Genomic DNA, 22199 nt, shown 5'->3' on the forward strand with positions numbered 1-22199 from the left:
TCCTTCATAAGACAGACTTCTGCCAATGATGTGCTATCAGAGAATGCCATTTCCAACTAGAGAAGCACCGTTCTTTGAGCAAGAAGATAGCAATAGAAAAGGAAGTAGGGTATAAATCAATAATGACAATACAAGGTAGAAAGCAGAATAATGACAACAGTGTGAATTCAGAGGCCATGGGGTGACTTAAAGATGTCCCACTGGGGACTAAAAGGGACCAGACAGACATCTGAACCTGCAGTGAAGAGGGCCCTCTGCTGCCAGGGGAATACATGAGAAGAGACTCAATGGCATGGAATTTCATTAGATTACAAGGCCTGATGTGAAGGAAGTTTCAATTTGGAGCTTGGAGAGGTAGGTTTGGGTGGAATTGAAGAAAGCCTGAAAGTCAGGTTAAGGGACTTGGGTTGTATTTATTAAGAAAGATACCAGGATGGTTTGTGACCAAAAAGGTGATATGATGATCAGAATGGCAAAAGCATAAAATAAGACTCCAGCCAAGCATTCAGCCTGAAGGCTGTAACAAAGTGCCTAGTGAGTTTAACAACATTCTACAAGGAAAAAGATGCATCAGGGATTTCTTTGAGAAAAGCAGGATAGCTTTCCTGGTTTTTTCCTGGTAACCTGAAAAGTTAGGACATAAAATTTTCTAATTTTTATTCATCTTACCCAACCCAAACAATCTGCTTTAAAAGGAAAAGGAGGATCCACTCCCTACCACACACACCTTTTTATTTTTTAAAAAAGAAAACTGAACTCTCTTTTGCCCATCTTTTTATTCTGGCCATATCTCCTAAAATCTTATAGGCTTGGAGCTGTGATAACTGAATATTCAATTTCTGCAAAATGGAATGACCAGAAAATATTACACTTTACATCTCTGGTCACACCCTAATGCCATTTATATGAACATATAAAGGAGGAGATTATTCATATCTGACCACAGTTTCCAGAGCCTGAAGGAGACTTGAAGAATATTACATCATACCTAATCAACTCTTCAAGTCAGAGCTTGATTTTAGCTGCCTAGAATTACAGTTGTGTTCTGCTGACTGGGGCAAGGTTCAGCCAGTTTGGGTGAGTTATTGCAATAGAAGGAATATGACCCCTTATACAGAGTTATACAAATCAATAGAGTCACTTTTACCTTGCTAGAAATATATCTGAAAGACTTACCAAATTGCTCAATCCATACTTGTCTTGAGTTACTGCTTCTGTATTTTTTCATTTACATAATACATTTTTCTGTATTTTTGCTCACATATGACATACTACTTAAAAACTTTCTAAAATATTCTTATATTGATACAACAAAACACTCAACTTAAATGAGAAACTAATTTATGAATGCACTATAGGGACAAATTATTAATATTATTCTCATGTTTACGGTATCCTCAGACCATCTCAAAAAGGAAAGAAAGATGACCATGATGGCTCACCAGTACCCCTCTTGGATCTTCATCAATGAGAGGACATTCATCACCAGGTAAACACACACCTTATATTATACGTTACCCTACTCACCAGTCATTTGTGGAATATACCATTCAAAGTTTTCTAAGCATGATGTATGATCAACAAGATCAATAATATAAATCATCAGTAGAGATACTGGATTCGAAGTTGAAAAAATATGTTCCTAAAGACTGCCTAATTTACTGTCTCATGGAACAGTCACTAAAATTTTATTCAACAGTGGTTTAATTTTATTAAAAGTGACATTTCTGTTTTAATAGTTGGGATAATATTGAAGAGCAGCATTAAGTGAAAGATCTAAGGCTTCTCATAAATGATAGTTCTAAAGAATTAACCCCAGAGCCCAAAACATTATATCCTGTCCTAACCTCTCCCTCCCTTGCTCCACGACACTTTATTTTTACTGGTTCCCTCTTGACATTAGATTATACAATATATGGCCAACATCCACAACTGTTTTCTAATACACAACAAACAGCATCTCATATTGCTTTGGGAGCAATAGAGTGGGGGCTTAAAAGCTACAAGAGTAAAGATGAAAACTGAAACTTGCCAAGCTATAGCAGAGGCTGGGGGCTGGGAGGAGATGAAATCGTGAAAAAACCAAGTGCTACTGAAACATGACCCAAATCTTAAGGGGGGTGGAAAAACGAATAAAGCCAAACAAATGATAGAGAGAAGGGGAAGTGAATGATCCAGAGTTGAGCAGTAGGAAAGTGAAGGCAGCAAATATGTTCAAAGACTAAAATAAAACCACAGCTAGAAGCTAAGGATGAACTATAAGCAGTGGGGAAAAGACATGACCCAAAGGATAAAGGATTCAGATTCATTCCTCAAACACTTATTTCACTGCAAACAGGTGTTCTTCTGGACCCTGTGCATTCAGCAATGAACCAAACCAAACCCTTACTTTCATGGGGTTATATCATAAAGTTGGATACAGTCAATATGTGAGATAAATGCTGAGGAAATGGAGTAAAGAGTGCTGGAGATAGAGAGTGGAAAAAGTTCTGATTTCATATAACCTAGTTCCTTCCTCAGTGAGGAGGAACCACTGGAGGAAAAGCCTGCAGAAAGGAAGAAAGCAAGCCATGCAGGTACCACAGGTATTCCAGGGGCAAGGGGGACAGCAACTCCATGGCCCTAAGACAGATGCAAATTTGTAAGGGTCAGAGAGGATGGTGTGGGGAAACGGAAGCAGAAAGACAGTAGAAGATGAGGCCAAATGGAGTCAGAGCATGTAGGGTTTGGTAGGCCATTATGAGGCTTGGTCTTTCCCATTAAATAAGATGAGAAGCTGTGGAAGGATATTGAGTGACAGTATCATCTGGCTGCTGTGTTAAGAACAGAGTGAAGAGGGGACAACAGTGTAAACAGAGAAGCTACCAAGGAGCTGACAGTCCATGGTGGAGATGAAGGTGGCTTGAACCAAGGTGGCAGCAGTAGAGGTAGAGAAACAATGATCAGATTCTGGATATATTTTCAAGGCAGATACAATAGGATTTCCTGAAGGGTTAGACATAGGGTATGAAAGAAAGGGAATAACCAAGGTTAATTCTAAAGATTTTGATCTAGAAAAATGGGGTTAACATTTTCTGTAATCATGAGGAGTAACAGGAGCTACAGGAGGAGCAGGTTTGCGGTTGAAGATCCGGAGTTCAGTCCTGGACACATTACGTTTGAGAGTAAATAAGAAGCATTTCTCAAAAATGGGTCTGTCCATGGACATCCTGCTTCTGAATCAGATGCCTGTTCACAGTATAGACCCTGGGCTTCACCCCAGAACTAATCATGTGATTCTGATGCATACTGAAGTCTGAGAACAAATGCTCAGAGTAGGACAGGATTAACGTTCTGAGAACTTCTGACCTAACATAAACAAAATTCCTGGAGCTGGGGGAAATCTCTGCCAGGCTGTTACCAGAAATTATAACAATGCCACTGACCAGCTGTGATATCCAGCATACCACAAATCTGGCAAACACCCCTACTCATTTATTCACTTGACAAGTAATTTTTTAGGTCCCCCTCTGTACGAGGCATCGTTGTAGGGAACAAGACAAAAATTAGCGATTTATTGAGGTATTTTTATTTTCCTGAACAGAAATACATGAAAAGAATGGAAATTAACAGTAAAACAGAATCTTCATAATCAAAATTTTGGTTTCAGCAAATTTCATGAGGATTACATATGATCAGTAAAATAAGAGGTCCTGATATTAATAATAGCATAGAAGGCAACATAACGTTTGTATCCTGCTACTGGATGAGAATTCTCTGGGTTTAGAAACTTCCCTGTTCAAAGGGTATTGGCATAGGTTAGCTTTGTGCTCCAACAACTAAGCTTCTAGTTGCTGTTTTATTGCCTGGAGTCATCATTGCTTGCTACTTCATATAAGTGTGCTGGGTGGAAAAAAAAAAAAAAGATTTGTTATGGTTACTTCCAACTGTTTTCACTTTAGGTGATAGGCTGAAATCTGAGCACTTTAGAGGTGAATAATTGCTAACCATGCATTTTTTTAAAAAACAAACAAATTAATGGAGAAGTTTAAATCCAGTTTTAGAATGCAGATCAGATTTCACTCTCAGAACCTATCAGACTTTTTCTGCTACTTAGAAACCTAATATAAACCTTACATCCTATGCCTCTTCTAACAGCAGCTCAAAAGGCACGTGTACATTCCTGTCCTTAGTAAATAAGTTTAATTAGCATGATGTAATAAATTTTAGCAGAAAGTGTATTATTCCAAACAGTTTCTTTTTCCAAGCATGTTGGCCGGCAACCTTTGTTGAAACAAAGGAACCAGCCACCTGCATCTCTAAGCACAAATCAAACACAAAGAGCCAGTGTTCCAGAGACTGCCTCCTACCTGGCCAGTAGAGCCAGAAGGCAATGTTTGCCCAGGTTTCATGTACAGGGTCTTCTCCTGATCAAAGGAATAGGGGCAAACACTGCCTGCCCCAGTGAGTCCTGAAGGTAAGCTTCTAAGAAGAGGGCATCATTCTCCTGAAGAATGTTGAATACTTGTCTTTAATTAAAGTATAGAAGAGCCTGTCCTGATGCATTTGTATAAGGAGTTAGAGTTTTAAAATAAGCCAGAGACAAAATATTTTAACCACATATTTAGGATCATCTACTTTAAAAAATTAGAATTTTTGCCTACATGGGGGTTGTTTTTAAAATTCACATTATTCATGTTTGATAACCCAGTGAAATAAAAAGAAATTATTGTGAGAAACTGGTTATCACATCTGTTATAATGTCACAAAAAGGTCAATTACATCATCATGAAATATGTGGAAGAAGGACACTTATTAAGCTTTTTATATATTTGACATGTTCAATAAGCATATATTGTCGACAGTCATTGAGCTTATTGATATGACTTAATAATCTGTTATTCCTAGTAAAATTTATCTACTTTGCAATTACCTATTTTATCAATTAAGTAGGTTTAAACACAATGAGATCATTTGTCTGCCCAAAATACACTAAAAATGTTCTCATAGAAAGTCCAATGAAGTTAAAATTCAAAGACTCCAGAAATACATTACACATATGGAATTTACTTGAATTTCTGGATGTGTGAATTTTCTACTCTGGATTCCCTAAACAAATAACTTTTGAGAGCATACCAGGAGAGTAAAGGAGAGGAGAGGAGGGGAGGAGAGGGAATGGGGGGAGGGGAGGGGGTGAGGCTGTCCTACTCCTATGAAGCTTGAAATCTGAAGCTGTAGCTCACACCTGACCCTTTATCAGAACCACCTGGAGGTTTCTTTAAAAGAAAGATTTCTAGGCCCCATCCGCAGAGTTTCTGATTCAGGAGTTATAGGGTGCGGTGAATATTTGCATGTCTAAGTTTCCAGGTGGTAAACATGCTGCTAGTCTAGGAGATCACACTTTTAGGTCCATAGAGATCTAAAGACCTGAAACAAATTGACATGTGTTCTGGGCCAAGGAACCCAGTTTAAAGCCCTGGTTGAAACAAGAGCTCCAAGAAGCCTTCTCCCTAGAAAGTGTTTATACAGAGATCTGAGTGAGGAGGGAGCTATGAAGGTTCAGAGGAGTGGGTGGGAGAGCGTTCCTGACACAGGAAATCTGCCAGAAATCCTTATGGCCATGGAGCAGTTTCAACAAGTGAAAGGTGCCCAGGGTGCTGGGGTACAGGACACGGGGAAAATGTCTCTTGAAAGGAGGCTGAAGAGGAAGGCAGGAGAGAGATCAAACAGGGCTTAACCTGCCATAAGGATGTAGGGGTTTTATCCCAAGAGCAATGGAAAGACATTTAAGATATTTAAGGATGTTAACAAAGCAGATGATATGATTAGATACATTCTACATACTCTGGATTTAGTGTGGAGAATGTTCGGAGGATGCCCAGAAGAGCAGCAAGGAGTTTGCTTATTATTTTTTGTTGAATATAAAGATAACCAGTGGTGAAAGTCATGGCAGCATTACTGAAGAACAAAGTCAGAGCCAGTGAGTGGAAGAGCCTGTGTGTCAGGAAAGCTCCCATTTTCAGGCTCGTGCTCATGTTGATGACCCTGAGAATCACTGGCCCCCTGTTGTGTTTCAGACCTTCTAGCAACAATCCCAAACATCCAGGGGCCAAAAGGTATATCAGTACTATAAATTAAAGATTTCATTAAATAGGATCGATAGATTCTTCCTCCCAAGAGAACAAGAGGCATCAGACTATGAAGTCAAGGTAGTTATTCTCAATAAGCACAAAAGTCCCTAGCTCTTCAAACACAAAGGGTGTGATTTTACAGCAAGCTTGCATCTGCTCCCATAATGATTGGCATTGTGTGGCACACCTGTGTTTACTTTTCAAACTCGCTTAAAAAAAAAAAAGAGCTATAAGGCTTGTCTCAGAAAAACAAAAAATAAAAGGCTAACCCATGGACAAATGAGAAGCAAGTTCCAAATATGAGCTAAGTACCAGCCTAATTGCTCCATTCCCTCATCTCTGTCTTGTAGGATGTTGAGGTTTGGAGTACAGATGAACCCATCATTCCAGGACTGTGCATAGCACCCAATAGATAGCTCTTCAGTCCTTGCCCCCTTCCCTCTCTCTCTTGCATCCAGTGGTCCCCAGTGCCCGTTGTTCCCATCTTTGTGTCCATGTGTACTGAGTGTACAACCCACTTATAAGTGAGAACATACAATATTTGATTTTCTGTTTCTCTATCAGTTCACTTAGGATAATAGCCCCAGCTGCACCCATGTTGCTACAAAGGGCATAATTTTGCTCATTTTCATGGTTGCAGAGTATTCCCTGGTGTATATATACCACATTGTCCTTATCCAATCCAGCACTGATGGACACCTGGGTTGATTCCATGTCTTTGCTGTTGCGAATAGTGTTGTGATAAACATAGGGGTGCATATGTCTTTTTGGTAGAATGATTTATTTTCCTTTGGGTAATAATCCCAGTAAAGGGATTATTGGGTTGAAAGGTAGTTCAGCTTTTAGGTCTTTGAGAAATCTCCAAACTGCTTTCCACAATAACTGGACTGATTTACATTCCCACCAACAGTGTGTAAGTGGGCAAAAGACATGGACAGACCCTTCGTAAAAGAAGACATACAAGCAGCCAACAAACACACAAAAAAAATGTTCATTGTCACTAATCTGAGCAATGCAAGTCAAAACCACAGTGAGATACCATCTCACACCAGTCAGAATGGCTTTTGTCAAAAAGTCAAAAATAACTTTTGACTTTTGTTGGCAAGGCTGCAGAAAAAAAGGGAAAATTCCTCAGGTATTTGAATTTGGAAGAGTGAGACAGAATTCATAGCTTTCTGATAATTTAGAGTTTGCATTTTTACTTCAGTCAAGATAGCCTACCTCTCCACAAATTTCTCAGTTTCCAGACTTTGGAACTCAATCCCTTCATTTGCAATGGAAATGTGAATAACCTACTTTGCTAGCTGAGGAGGGTCTCTATGCAAAGATTGAAAAGCATTCTTTCTTCATCATTTGAATCAGGAGATGAGGCCAAAACAAAAAGATCTGGAGCCATGGGTGTTTATGAAAGAGGAGTCAAACTTTGTCATTTTAATTCTAGAATTCAAATGGACAGAAATAAAGGATAAAGTGTGTTTGGCGAATTCTGCTTCTGTCTGCAGACATCAGTAATATGGAATGATGATTTGTCTTGGCAAATGGCTTCATGAGAAGGCTTTATTCAGTTCTTTTCTGTGTCCTCATATTTCCTGTCGCTCTTTCCAAAAACACACAAGAGTATATATTAAATTTTTATGAACCTACAAAATATCATGAAAGTATCACACATTTCTTATACAGAATTTACAGGCCAGGAACAGTTGCTCATGCCTGTAATCCCAGCACTTTAGGAGGACAAGACAGGTGGATCACCTGAGGTCAGGAGTTCGAGACCAGCCTGGCCAACATGTGAAACCCTATTTCTATTAAAGATACAAAAAAAAAAAAAAATTAGCTGGGCATGGTGGCAGGCACTTGTAATCCCAGCTACTCAGGAGGCTGAGGCAGGATAATCACTTGAACCCATGAGATGGAGGTTGCATTGAGCTCAGATCATGCCATTGCACTCCAGCCTGAGCAACAAGAGCAAAACTCCACATCGAAAAAAAAAAAAAAAAGAATCTATAAGGTATACAGAATTACAACATATGAAATAAAAATCACAACCTTAATTCTTAGTAAATAGTCACTTTATTATCTTTACATATTTAATGTAATGTTTAATATACTTAACTTTAATATTTCATAGTTATTTTCTAAAAATATACAGTCTTGGCCCAGTGAGGTAACTCACACCTGTAATCCCAGCACTTTGGGAGGCTGAGGTGGGCAGATCACCTGAGGTCAGGAGTTCAAGACCAGCCTGACCAACATGAAGAAACCCCATCTCGACTAAAAATACAAAATTAGCTGGGCATGGTGGCATATGCCTGTGATCCCAGCTACTCAGGAGGCTGAGGCAGGAGAACCCAGGAGGCAAAGGTTGCAGTGAGCCAAGATCGCACAATTGCACTCCAGCCCGGACAACAAGAGGGAAACTTCATCTCTAATATATATATATATATATATATATATATATTTGGAATTATATATATATATATATGGTTTTAAATTAAGCTTTTTGAACCTGACATATGAAATTGTTAAATAGTATCCCTGCTAAAATTTAACATCATGAACAAAATCAATGGAAAAAAGAAAACCTGTGAAAGAGAACTAATTAGCATTAGCCTCAGTTTTTCACCTGATGAAAACTGTTTCAAATGTTTTTGTTTCCTGCTCTTAAACATGGCAACACACACAGTGGAATGTTGTTATTAATGCTGCTGTCACTATGCAGCTCAGTGGCTGCCTGATTGGAACCATGGACATTTTTCAGCAAGTCTCCAAGAAGCAGAAGTAACTCAAACTCAGGAAGCACAGCCAGGGGCTAAATATGCCTTTGTCAGCTTCATTGTGTTTTCCCCTGAGGTTCATTTGTATCAAACGGAAGTCTCTGAAGTTTTGTGTAGGGTGACGGCATATGACAGTATTTATGCTTTGCCCTTAGTGGGTTCAAATTGTAAGAATCATTTTGTAAAGGGTAGGAGGACAGGGTTCTTGGCTTTTAGGGAAGGAATAGTTTAGCCACTTCATTATGTTGTAAGTCATTATTAAAACAAGAGGAAGAAATCTCTTAGTACAACTAATAGTTGACATCCACTCTATGGACATGAGACATAATTCCCTTCCACCCATAATCTTGTCCCACATTCATGCATATTACAGTTTTATAAAATTAAATAAAAATTGTTTCTTCCAGCCAGCCAAATGTCTAATAAGATTGAGTAGCTCATTTCTTGCTAAGTGTATTATTCATGGCAAACATCAGAATGCAAGTAATTCCCATCTGCTAAGCAGCTGCAATACAGGCCACAAAGTGCAAAGTACACCTAAGCATTTTACAGTAAACTTTGGGTCCGCTATTACTCATTAAAACCAAGCTGGAGCCTTAAAGGAACAGGACACCGGGATTGTCTCACCATCCCTCTCCCTGACCTATCCCCCACCAAGATCAGTCTCTCCCTGGCTAGCTCTCTTCCAGAGCCATGATGGAGAATCATGAATATTCCTCAGCTTACACCAGGATTCTCTCTCCATACTGCCTGTGGCAGGGTGCCAACTTCTATCCTGGAGAAACCAATAATTTACATGGTCATTTAGCTAGAAGTCTAGTTTGTATGGAAATTTGGTATTCTTCAGTTTAGTGAAAACACCATCCTTATTATATAGTGTTTGATGATGTTTAAAAACATCCTTGTTACATATTGTGATACAGTGTTTCATGTTCCAAAAACCAAGGCCTTTTCCTAGAAAATAATTTTTTGTGTCTCACATAAAAAGTGTAAGAACCTTTTGTTTATGTCTTGGGCATGCCTTGGACATCATAGATTCGTAAACTGGAAAACTGGACATAGAATCCATTTCTTATCATTTATTTTTTTAAGTGTTTTTAGAGACATCGAACAGTCTATGCTAAGCAGTCTGGTCATGCTGGAAGGTGAACTTTTACAAGTTTGAGAGGGAAAGGTGCACAGATTCTTTCTGAGGGGTTCCATATGTAACATTTAGGTACTAAAATTACCACTGACAGGTCACAGTATAAATTAAATCAGCCTTCTTCTTTATTGACTAGAGACTGCCCAGATAACACTTTAATGATTGCCTTTGAGTCTTCTAAACCAGACAATACCTGTAACTATTTTAGGTCCCTTCTGGACTTTAGAACATTTCATATACATGGGACATTTGTTCAGCTTTCCTTGGAACATCAGCCTCATTTCTGCACCTCTACCGCACTAGTGTTGCAGTGGTCTCACTCATCTTGCTGCCTCTATCCTGTCTCATACTGAAATCTGTCTCCCACACTCTACCTAGTGATCCTTAGTATCATCTTGTCTTTCCCCTGCCTAGAATCTTCAAAGATTATAAATCATTCTACTATAAGGACACATGCACACAAATGTTCATTGCAGCACAGTTTACAATAGCAAAGACCTGGAACCAACCCAAATGCCCATTGATGATAGACTGGACAGGGAAAATGTGGCACATATACACCATGGAATATTATGCAGCCATCAAAAACAATGAGTTTGTGTCCTTTGTAGGGACATGGATGAACCTGGAAACCATCATTCTCAGCAAACTGACACAAGAACAGAAAATTAAACACCACATTTTCACTCATAGGCGGGTGTTGAACAATGAGAACACATGGACACAGGGAGGGGAGCATCACACACTGGGGTCTGTTGGGGGGAAATAGGGGAGGGACAGCAGGGGGTGGGGAGGTGGGGAGAGATAGTATGGGGAGAAATGCCAGATATAGGTGAAGGAGTGGAAGGCAGCAAATCACACTGCCATGTGTGTACCTATGCAAAAATCTTGCATGTTCTTCACATGTACCCCAAAACGTAAAATGCAATAAAAAAAAAAGAAATAACTACATGTCCTTGTCCATGTGGATTCTTTGATAGGTAAGCTCTTTACACTCTTCTTTTCCTGTTTAATTCTCACCCACCAAGGCTCACCATTGGCAACATCTATTCCTTAGAACTCTCACCCACCTTCCACATATGACCAAGTCCTCATGATGGTGCTCATACAGCAACTGTAGCATGTTCAATAAATGACGTTCTGTGGGGTGGTGCAAGTGAAAGATGCAGATGATCAATTTGACAATAAGTCTTCAAGGTGTTCTTCCCCTAATGCCAAGTTAAACTAGACTGTTACAGACATACATTTTATTCTCAAGGTTACATTAGAGACATTGTTTCATAAACTAATCATTTTCTTTTTTTTAATTTTTTTATTGCATTTTAGGTTTTGGGGTACATGTGAAGAACATGCAAGATTGTTGCATAGGTACACACATGGCAGTGTGATTTGCTGCCTTCCTCCCCATCACCTATATCTGTCATTTCTCTCCATGCTCTCTCTCCCCAACTCGCCACCCCCCACTGTCCCTCCCCCATTTCCCCCCAACAGACCCCAGTGTGTAGTCCTCCCCTCCCTGTGTCCATGTGTTCTCATTGTTCAGCACCCGCCTATGAGTGAAAACTGTCATAAACTAATCATTTTCAAAAGCTTCTCTGGTAAGTACATGATTAAAAGAAATGTTTGGACAACATTCACCATTGCTATAGTTTGTTCGCGTAACTTCTAAATTTTCCTTTCAAATTCCTTGCTTTGTATTGCACCACTAATTTACCTAATTTTATTCCAGTACTTTAGTTTACTGAGCTCTAATCAGCTACACCAAAATCTTTTAAAGTGCAATTAATAATCAAAAAAAGTCTGCTCCTGGTGAGAAAAATATGGAAGACTTCTGTGGTATCCAGCTACCCTGTATTACAGAGTGGATTACAGATTGGGAACACTGTCTCTGCAAAGAGCCAGATTATAAATATTTCAGGCTTTGTAGGCCATATGGTTGTTGTCACAACTACTCAGTTCTGTAGTTATAACAGAAAAACAGCCATAGACAATAAGCAGAAAAATTAGCATGGTGATATTCCAATATAAGTTTATTTACAAAAACAAGCAGCTTGGGACCACAGTTTGCCAACACCCTGTGTCATTTGGAGACTTATTTCAGTCGAGGATTTAGTCACGCTCTATTCAGCTTCAGAAACATTTTCCAACTGCCCATGATCCAGAGGTAAACACTTTGAAGGCCACTCATACTATACTATATAATGTACATTTATCAGAAGCAGATGCTGAGGGAATAAAATTATGTAAGGCTCCATTTCCTTTTGTAACAACTCTCAAAGTTCAGCATAACAGGAGCTGCATCCAAGTGTTCCTGAAATTTCTTTCCTGTGAAATTTCTTGATGGTGAAGTTTCTTAATGGTGTTCTGGCACTAAACAATGAGCACTACAAATCATGTTCATGTTCTCGGCCAGTAGTATAATTTTTAGGAAATATCCTATGCCAACGACCCCAGGAGAACAAAATCAGTGTGATCAATGATATTTAGAAAAGACATGTTCATTAACATTAAAAATTTAAAGTAACCCAGTCAGGAAATGGACTGACAGCATGGAGGACTTTGGGAGAATCTTTTTTACGGCAGTTGTGTGGAATGTATTGATCCTTGAATATATCACTTTGAAAATTACAAGGAAGAAACGTCCAATGGCAAAATATGTGTTTACACGATTTCAAACATGTAACAGTCAGAATATACAAATTATGTCATTCAATATTCAATATTTATTGAAGAAGAATCTACTGTGACTCTTCTTCAATAAATACTGAATATTGAATGGCAAGTTTCTGTGGTTGCCTTTAATGCTCTAAACAGCCCCTGCAAGTAGGACAGATCACCTTCATTTCACAGCTGTGGAAATTCAGGGAGACTAAGTGGCAAACACACATGTGGAGAGCTGGGGCACTGGTGTCCCATCCCATGCTCTGGGCATACAGGAGGGAGTAATGTGTAGAGAGGCAGTATCAGGCACAACCACGTTCTTAATTTAGGTTGGTTTTAAATGTTGAAATACGTGAGAGAATATGAAATCACATTTCTGTTTCGTGGCTGCCTCCTGCTACAGAACACTCTTTTCACAATTCTTGTCCTGAATCATTTTCCAACATTTTCCCACCTTTGGTTATTTATTTATGAATTGGCACCTTCAACATTTGTTGATGTTTTAAGAATGCTTCCATTTCCAATGAACTATGTCAAAGTGACAGAGTAGTAAAAATTCCATTAAACCATTTCTTTCTACGTCAAACCTTTATAAAAGTACCGTTACCACCTTTTACTGTTAAAAAGCCTAAGACTGATTGTAATCGAACTTTTTATTGTTATTTTTAGGGAACAACTTAATTCTTTATTGAAGACCTATAACATTTTTTATAAGAACCAGAAAAATCTGCATATTTTATATGGAGAGGTAAGCTCATTGAAGAAAGGCAATCCAGTTTTATTCACACACACACACCCAATTCTGGAAGAAACAGGTGAAAGTTTAACTTGATTATGATTCTTATTTTTAGGCTTGGGCTTGGAACACTTGTGACTTTCTAAGCAGTTTTGAGATAGAAAACATTTAAAAATTTTAATGACATTTTCTATTTTAAAAATAGAGTACGAATATTTTTAACAGCATTTCCACTGAAGATTTGTCACAATACTTTCTTACAAATGCACCAAAATGTATATAGAAAGATATATATATGATTATTTATATTTTAATTCAAAAGTTTCCGCAAAATTCATGATGTTAAATTTGTTTTCTTTAGGTAAATGTTTGAGTTTTGGTGTTACGAACATTTAAGTTGAGGCATATTCTTTTCAATTCTGTACATCAGTGCACTATTTATAATACAAAAGTTTTTTAGGCCAGGTGCAGCAACTCATGCCTATAATCCCAACACTTTGGGAGGCCGAGGCGGGCAGATCACCTGAAGTCAGGAGTTCGAGACTAATCTGGCCAGAAACCCTGTCTGTACTTAAAAAATATGAAAACTACCTGGATGTAGTGGTGCATGCCTGTAATCCCAGCTACTGGGGAGGTGGAGACAGGAGAATCACCTGAACCCAGGAGGTGGAGGTTGCAGTGAGCCAAGATCACACTACTGTACTCCAGCCTGGGCAACAGAGGAAGACTCTGTCTCCAAAAAAAAAAAAAAAGTTATTTAATTTTTAAAAATAGTTTCATGTTTTATATAATTTTTAAAGCTGTATGAAGTGATGTGTACATAGAGGCTATCAGACTTTTCAATCTTTACACACTGGTCAATAAAGTCGTAATTCAGAATTTTTCAAATCTTCTGACACTGTTTAAAAGGGGCAGTCCTTGGATGACAATATGTAGCTTTATTCATCTGTGATTAACCAATCAATTAATGAAACAAATATTTATTGAGTGTCTACCATGTACCAGATACCATTTTAAAAGCTGGAGATATAGCAATGAAGAATTTAACAACCTCAGCAGAGTAAAGGTGTTTTTTTTTTTCAGAGTTTCTATGAATTTTTGATACAAAGGCTTAATTGAGTTCTAGTTAGGCACAGAAAGAATGCTATCCACCATTAACTAAACTATATAATCTATATTACGCACGGTCATTTCAAAGAACAAATTGTGTTTGGTTGCTGAAAAAGATTGATTGGTAACTAACCTCTTAGTAATCTGAAATGTAAATCTAAAGTGGAAGAAGTGCAAAACTTTGTTTCAGGAGTGATTCCAAAGGAAGTTTATCAGCCAAAGAAACAATAAACAGTAATATAGAGCACCTATTGAATTCCAGGTGCTATGAATTAAGAATTATCATAATGCCTGTTTTTCAGGTAAGAAAACCCAATCTTAAAGGTGGCCAGCAACTTGTCCAAGGCCACAGCTAGGAAGTGGCAGAGCCAGGGTTTGAGCACAGGTCTGTGTGATCTCAGTCTGGAGTTTTCATTACGCTCTCAAATAAGAATTGAGTTATTAAATGCTTTCTAACGATTGATTTTTCATAATATTAATAATAGTTAATGGATATTAAAATAGATATTTTGTTGCTGGCATATGACTTTTGTTAGTTTCTGTATTTTCCAAAGCTTTTATAACAGAAATCATTACTTTAACATTGGAAAATGACTTTGAGATATATATATATACAATGACTATTTATACTTTAATTCAAAAGTTTCCACAAAATTCACAATGTTAAGCTTGTTTCCTTCTTCTATTATACTATATTTCTAATTTTAAAGAAATTCTTCAAATGCTGTTGTTTTTACAAAAATATCCTATCTAGTCAGGTGCGGTGGCTCATGCCTGTAGCACTTTGGGAGGCTGAGGCGGGCGGATCATGAGGTCAAGAAATTGAGACCATCCTGGCCAACTTAGTGAAACCCCATCTCTACTAAAAATACAAAAAAAAAAATTAGCTGGGCGTGATGACGTTTGCCTGTAGTCCCAGCTACTCGGGAGGCTGAGGCAGGAGAATCGCTTGAACCCGGGAGGCGGAGGTTGCAATGAGCCAAGATCACACCACTGCACTCCAGCCTGGTGACAGGGTGAGACTCCGTCTCAAAAAAAAATCATGTCCATAATATTTTGAATTTTACAGCATGTTTTCACATATATTATTTTACTTGTTCTGCATAACTTTGTGAGTTAAATTTTTTTCTGTTCAGAAATGAGGAAATAGCTGCTAAATCTTTAAATAGTTTTTTTTCTGATTTCTAGTTCATTACAGTTTTTAAATTTGCTTTAATTTTAAATTAAACAAAATTAGAGAATTAAAATTCCACTTAATTGAAGAATCATAGAGTTCAGAAAGTGTTTTAACATACTGTGCCCTCTGGTGGACATGCCATTACCATTTTGATTTACTTACTTTGCTGGGTATCACTGTTTCCAAAAAATAAAAGAATGTTTTAAAAATAGAATCGTTTTGTAGATAAAGTGGAAAGCCAAACAATACCCTTGGGATTTCTTTTTAACCTATTAAGGTTTCTTATGCACTTAATTTCTACATTTTCAGTTAAAACATTTACCTGCTGTAAATAATACAAAAACAATCTGGGGGATTATTGATTTCTTCCTTAGACTGAAGATGGCAAACTAATGGTGGAAGGAATGCTGGACATCTTCTGGGGAGTAAAACGACCTATACAGCTAAAAATACAAGATGAGAAGCCATTCTCTTCTTTTACCACGATGAAGTTATCAGATGTCTTCTCCAGCAAAGGGTAAGCTATTTTTCATGTTTTTAATTCCTCAGAAGATCATCTTCATATCTAGTTTTATTGTGTGCATTCTTAATGAGGGAAACTTAGGCTTCTGTGGAAATGATCATACACAATCTCACTTTATTTCCTGGCAACTCCATTAAGTAGGTGTTTAGAAACCAGGTTCTTCAAGATTAGTTACTTTGTACAAGATCTGCAATTACAATGTGGCAGAACTGGACTGGACCTTACTGCTGTCTGGGCTCCACAGCCTGAGGTCTTGACTCTACTCTGTTACTTCTTTGCTGGAGACTGTATTCCCTCATTGAAAAAGACAAAATATAAAGGCAGAATTTTATTTACCCTGGCCTGGTTTCTAAAATAAGAGAATAAAATCTAAATGTCTTATTTCCTTGGAACAAAGGGCTCATCATGCTTTGTACCAGGGAAACTTAATGATGCTCCATCTGATTGTCCCAATCCTTTTCAACAGAGTACCCAAAAATGCATTTGAAATTAAATAAATGAACTAAATAGTCCTCTGTGTGAGTTTATGCAAGTGTACCTTGGATATCCAGGTTGGGCTAATCTTTTCCTTACTCTCTTACAAGTTTTAGAAAAATTAATAAATATCCCTAGCAAGAATCATACCTATATAAAAGTTCCTTTCATCTTTTTTTCTATCCCTTCTTTTTTAGTCCTTTACTCTCCAGCTTAACCCACTTTGTATATACCTTGAGATACCAAGCCTTCTTTTCATACTATTTATCCTCCCATCCATTGTTAGATGAGCTGGCATCCTATCAGAGGAGACAATGGAGAAAGAGCTGCCAGGACAATTTACCCAATGTGATCTTTGGCCACAACTAAGGAAAATCAGTTATCACCTTGACAGAAATCTGCTTTTCATTTGGAAAAAAATATTTAAGCACTACTATGATTTTCACCTTGCCAATATTTCTCAAACATTACGCTACTGCCATGCTGAATGTTTTGTAATTCCCTACACATTTCATGTAATTTCTAATTTTCCTGACTCTACCTGGAAGTCCACCTGCTTCTCCACATCAATTTGCCTGACTGCCCTCCAACAATCCTTTAAGACTCAGCTCAGATAACATGTTCTCTAGAATGCAATTTCTGACCCCTCAGTCTATACTAAGTGCACTGAAAACTTTTCTATATCATTTGACACACATGCAGTCAATTTTATTTTTGTATACTTGTCTCCTTGTCTATAGTGTAAGCTTTTTGGTGGTAGGGAATGTGCTTTATTCATCTTTGCATCTCAGTGCTAAACTGTGTGCCTGGCACAAAGAAGAGATTCAAAACATAGAACAGAGTAAAATCCCCAGAAGCCTGTCGTTAAATTACATCTGCTTTGTTGTGACTATTTGGTCCCTCTGTCTATCTTGTGTCTCCCATCCAAGCTAAGGATTACCAATGAAGTTAGGGCTCAGAGCCTAAGGAAGAACAGAAGGGAGGCTGCAGGCTGAGGCAGACTGAGAAAGCCCCATATTTCTCACTTCAGGCACCTGATGACTGATAGGGCTGATGATTCTAAATAACAAGGAGCATCATTTAAAAGGAAAAATTACTCACGGGATCTGCTTTTGGGAAACTTGTAAGATATGAATTTACAAAATTAACTATCATACTTTATATTACCTAAGACTTCATTGCAAAATTCTCTGAACAGCCACATCTGTTTGATGCATTTTAATTTTTTAATTCATGAAAATGTAATAAATATCAAACATTAAAGGAAAATGTCAAAGAGATGAAATAAGGTAATTGTAGTATCACCTTAAGCCATCATTATTTTGAATGGCTTTACCAAGATATGTTCTAAGTTTTATTTTATTTTTAATTGACAAATAATCATTCTATACATTTATGGAATACGACGTTTTATGCATATATGCATTGCAGAATGAACAAAACAGCTTAATTAACATATCAATCATCTCAAATATTTATCTTTTTTGCAGTGAGAATAGACAATATAAAAACTTCTCTCCTTTAACTCTTTTGAAATATACAATGTTATTATTAACCAAGATATTTTTTAAGTTCTCAAATGTAAAAACCCATGTTCCTAGCAGTTCTGAATTTTTGAATGAGTTTCAAGAACCCAAGTGGACAAGGTAATATGCCTCTCCATATACTGCCACAGGTTCTAAAATAATATCCTCGGGATACTATTTTAGAATAGTACCTGCTGTAGGATCCATTTACATTTTACATTGCTTATTAGTATATTGCTGTGAAACAAACAGGAATTGGCTCTCTTTTTGTTTAAAGTTGAGAAAAATTACCTAGAAACCTTCATCGGCTTGTCCTTTTCCAAAGTAACAAGACTGACCATAGAACATTTGGCAAAAAAAGATTCCATTCCTTATACATACACACAGAGCCACATGCACACAAGAACAAGATTAGATTTGGTTGTCATTAATTCGCCAAGAATATTTCCTGGGAGCCAGCTGAACATTCAGGCAGGAAGGCATAGCATAATTGGAAATGGCTTTTCCCCGGCTTCTGCTTTGCTAATGGGCTAAGGTATCATTTTTGTTGTTGTTTCAATCCAATCCTAGACACCCTCCCTCTGGGTGTTTCATTTAAGATAACATCCATTTAAATTCTCAACCTTTAATTGTGAAAAGAAATTGACTATATCCTTACTCTTAGACTTCTCCTGTTTTCTTTTTCCCACATTGGGCATCTCTGGGCAAAACTTTTACCTCTGCTCTTGCAAGATGACAGATTTTATATCTGCAGCAGGTAAACGTGGAGTAAATGACACGGAACTTCAGCCGCAGGAAGGGCTGTAATCTTGTGTTTTTCAGTTCACTCTTTGAGAGAATCATTGGTCTTGTCACGTTAGTTTGCTTTAATTATGTTTGAAATGAATCACATAGAGGAAGTATGAGCTTAATTGGAGTGAAGAAGCTTTTTAAAAAATCAGCTTATTTGAGCTCTGACCACTTGTTACCCTTTATGGAAACAATTCTATGGGCAGTGCTTTGATCTCTCATATCTGGTACAAGTGTTTTGGAAATCTTTCATTAACAAAAGAAAAGAACAGCCTTGTTAAGGTTGTATTTGCTTACACTATTTTTCACTTCTGTTTTTAATCTTTCCAAACTCAGCTTTTGCATATTTTGGACAAGTCATGGCAGAATAACATAAAGAGCACGAACTGGACAGGTGTACATTTGAATAATGTCAGTGGTGCTTTTTTTTTCTTACAATATGGGAGGGAAGTGACCATATTCTATTTGTCTATCAAAACTCTACCTCCTTTTTATTTTTAAACTCTTCAGAAAACCTCCCCACAGTTTAAATTTGCAAATGACCATACATCCTGAACTTTGGTCAGAGCAACAGAAGTCTCATGTTTGGGCAAGTTAAACTATTTGATATTACATTAAGTTCCAACCAGTTTTCTCTTGAAAACTCTGGATAACTGCCCTAGAGCTTAGTCATGTGCACAGTTGCATGGGGTGACGCTTCAAATTACACAATCCAGAGCTGAAAACTGGTGTTTTCTGCTGTAGATGGTGGAAAAGATAAGGGGCCAAACACAGAATATATTAGACCACTTCTGGCAGCCTGTATTTGTGTGACAAGTCTAAGCTGTTACGTCTGCCAGGGTCACCAAGAATTTGCCCAGCATCCCAGGGATTCTTATCTTTAGCCTTATGAAATTGCATCACATGACTTTGCATTTTTTGGTTTCTGTTTTTCATTGGTATTGCCTTTTCCATTGCTAACCTTCTTTCTATGATAATTATACCTGCCACTTTCTGATTATTAAGCTCCTAATAGATTGGGGGAAATGGATAATTTTATCTGCCATAAGACTAATTAGATTCTGAGTTAGGAACTGGTAGTTTTTCTTTGAGCTAAAGTTATTACCTACAGTTGGGCTTTATAACATTTGTTTGGATTTGCTGTATTCTGAAATTAACAAATATATTAGGATTACTTTCTCTACTTCATAAGGCTATTGTGAGACTCAAGTGATATAATAACCATAAAACAGACTTCAAAAGAATTCAAAAGTAAAGAAGAAAGGGGATGATTTTTTTCATATTCACTGCCATTACTTTTTGTTGCCACCAATGACATTTGGGAAGAGTCAGTGCCACAAATTCCCTATAGCTGAATATATTTTAGTCATAAGGAAAACAAACATCATTAAAGAGACTCTTAATAATAGCAACCATTTGTCTAGAAATATCTAGGAACACTTTGGGTTGCCAATGGTTCCTAGCCCATCAGGAATGAAATGGATAGAGATGCTGGTGATGATGATGATGATGATGACAATGGAGATGAGGATGATTATAATTATTTTTAATCCATATTGAATGCTTACCATTTTCGAGCACTGTTTCAAGAATTTTATAGAAATTAACTCTTTCCAACCTCACGACGACCCTATCCTACTTCATACCATTATCATTTCCATTTTACAGATGAGGACACAGGCACAGAGAGAATAAGAAAGTTGTTTGAGACCTGATAAATAAAATAAAATTGAGTTTTGACCTGCTGTAAAAATAAACACTTGTCAGGTTTCATTTGTTCTGAGCACTAGAATGCACTTAAAATTGTTAGTTTCTCTGTGAAATAATAATTTTCTGGCCAAAATATCTCATACATTTTCCTTCTTTGTAAACTACATTCTTCATGGTCATCAAGGGCCTTAAAAGACAGGCCCCATATTTTCTCATTTTAGAGCCACTCTACCTAACAATGTTTTGACTGCAATAGGTACTCAATACATATTGACAGAATGTATAAAAATACTTTTATATCTAAACTCTCCTAAGAGTATTATCCAATATCTTGTAACAATTGATCATCTTGGTTTCTGCCAATTCAATTTGAACATATGTTTTACAGAATCTATATAACGTGCACTTCAGTGTGTAACTGAATTATTATATCAAGAAGATGTGCTCTGTAAAAGTAGAGGAAGTATTTAAAATACATACTGACCACTTTGGTATGAATATAATTTTAATATCATAAAATTGTTATAACTTTGGATGATATATCCACCTACAGAGGCCCACAGTATTACTATATTAATATTGTAAATCTAGAAACCATCATAGACTTCAATATGAATGGAACTGATGTTACTTACAAGATTTCTTACTTTTCAGAATGACACGCTGGGGGGAATTTGATGATCTATATCATATTGGCGAGCTGGACAGGACCCAGATTCCAATGTCTGAAACAAGGAATTTCCAGGAAGGTCAGTATCAAAATCTTATTAATTGGGAGACTTAGTTTTTAATTAATGTAAAGTATGACCCTATATACTTCCCTGAAATCTAACGTTTTTCATACCACTACACAATAAACTCTTGTTTTATATGTACATATATTTTTTAAATGTCTTAGGAGCATAGTAACTTAAGTCACTGTAGTGCTTGTATGATGTTTAGGAAACTTACTTTGGTATATAAAATGTAATTTTAAAAGCAATTATATTAAGTCACTTAGATTTATTAGAATAGGGAGAGCTAATAGTTTTAATAAAGTTTGTATTCATAAAATTGTCCAGTATTTTCCCCAAAGATTAGAATCATTTATCATTCTCAATAGCTGCATATGTTAGAGCAAGCCCGTCAGACCTAATTATATATCTTTTTAGAAGCTGAACATTTTAGTTAGTTAACAGATATTTAAATAACTTCTCAGAAAGACACAGATATACTGGAGTCAATTTTATATTTGATGAAGTTATTTCAAAGATATTTTTTTTTATTTTTTTTATTTTTTTCCCCATTTATTTATTTTATTGCATTTTAGGTTTTGGGGTACATGTGAAGAACATGCAAGATTGTTGCATAGGTACACATGTGGCAGTGTGATTTGCTGCCTTCCTCCCCATCACCTACATCTGGCATTTCTCCCCTTGCTATCTCTCCCCAGCTCCCCACCCCCCACCGTCCCTCCCCTATTTCC

The 22199-nt window shown here is 37.2% G+C and overlaps 1 protein-coding gene across 2 annotated transcripts in view; it reads left to right on the forward strand.

Moving 5' to 3' along the window:
* Positions 1-1390: 1390 nt before the first annotated feature.
* The window catches only part of RASSF6 (Ras association domain family member 6), a 35040-nt gene continuing 14231 nt past the window's right edge, over positions 1391-22199 (forward strand). The window contains exons 1-4 of one of the 2 annotated variants that reach the window (XM_017512937.2): positions 1391-1489; positions 13359-13437; positions 16087-16229; positions 21389-21483. In XM_017512937.2, coding sequence (XP_017368426.2) covers positions 1425-1489; positions 13359-13437; positions 16087-16229; positions 21389-21483 — 382 coding nt within the window. In that variant the 5' untranslated portion in view covers positions 1391-1424. The remainder of the gene's footprint in view (positions 1490-13358; positions 13438-16086; positions 16230-21388; positions 21484-22199) is intronic. The other variant, XM_017512938.2, reaches the window with a different exon arrangement.

This window comes from Cebus imitator, unplaced genomic scaffold (genome assembly GCF_001604975.1).
Source record: "Cebus imitator isolate Cc_AM_T3 unplaced genomic scaffold, Cebus_imitator-1.0 Scaffold480, whole genome shotgun sequence".
NCBI lineage: Eukaryota > Metazoa > Chordata > Mammalia > Primates > Cebidae > Cebus > Cebus imitator.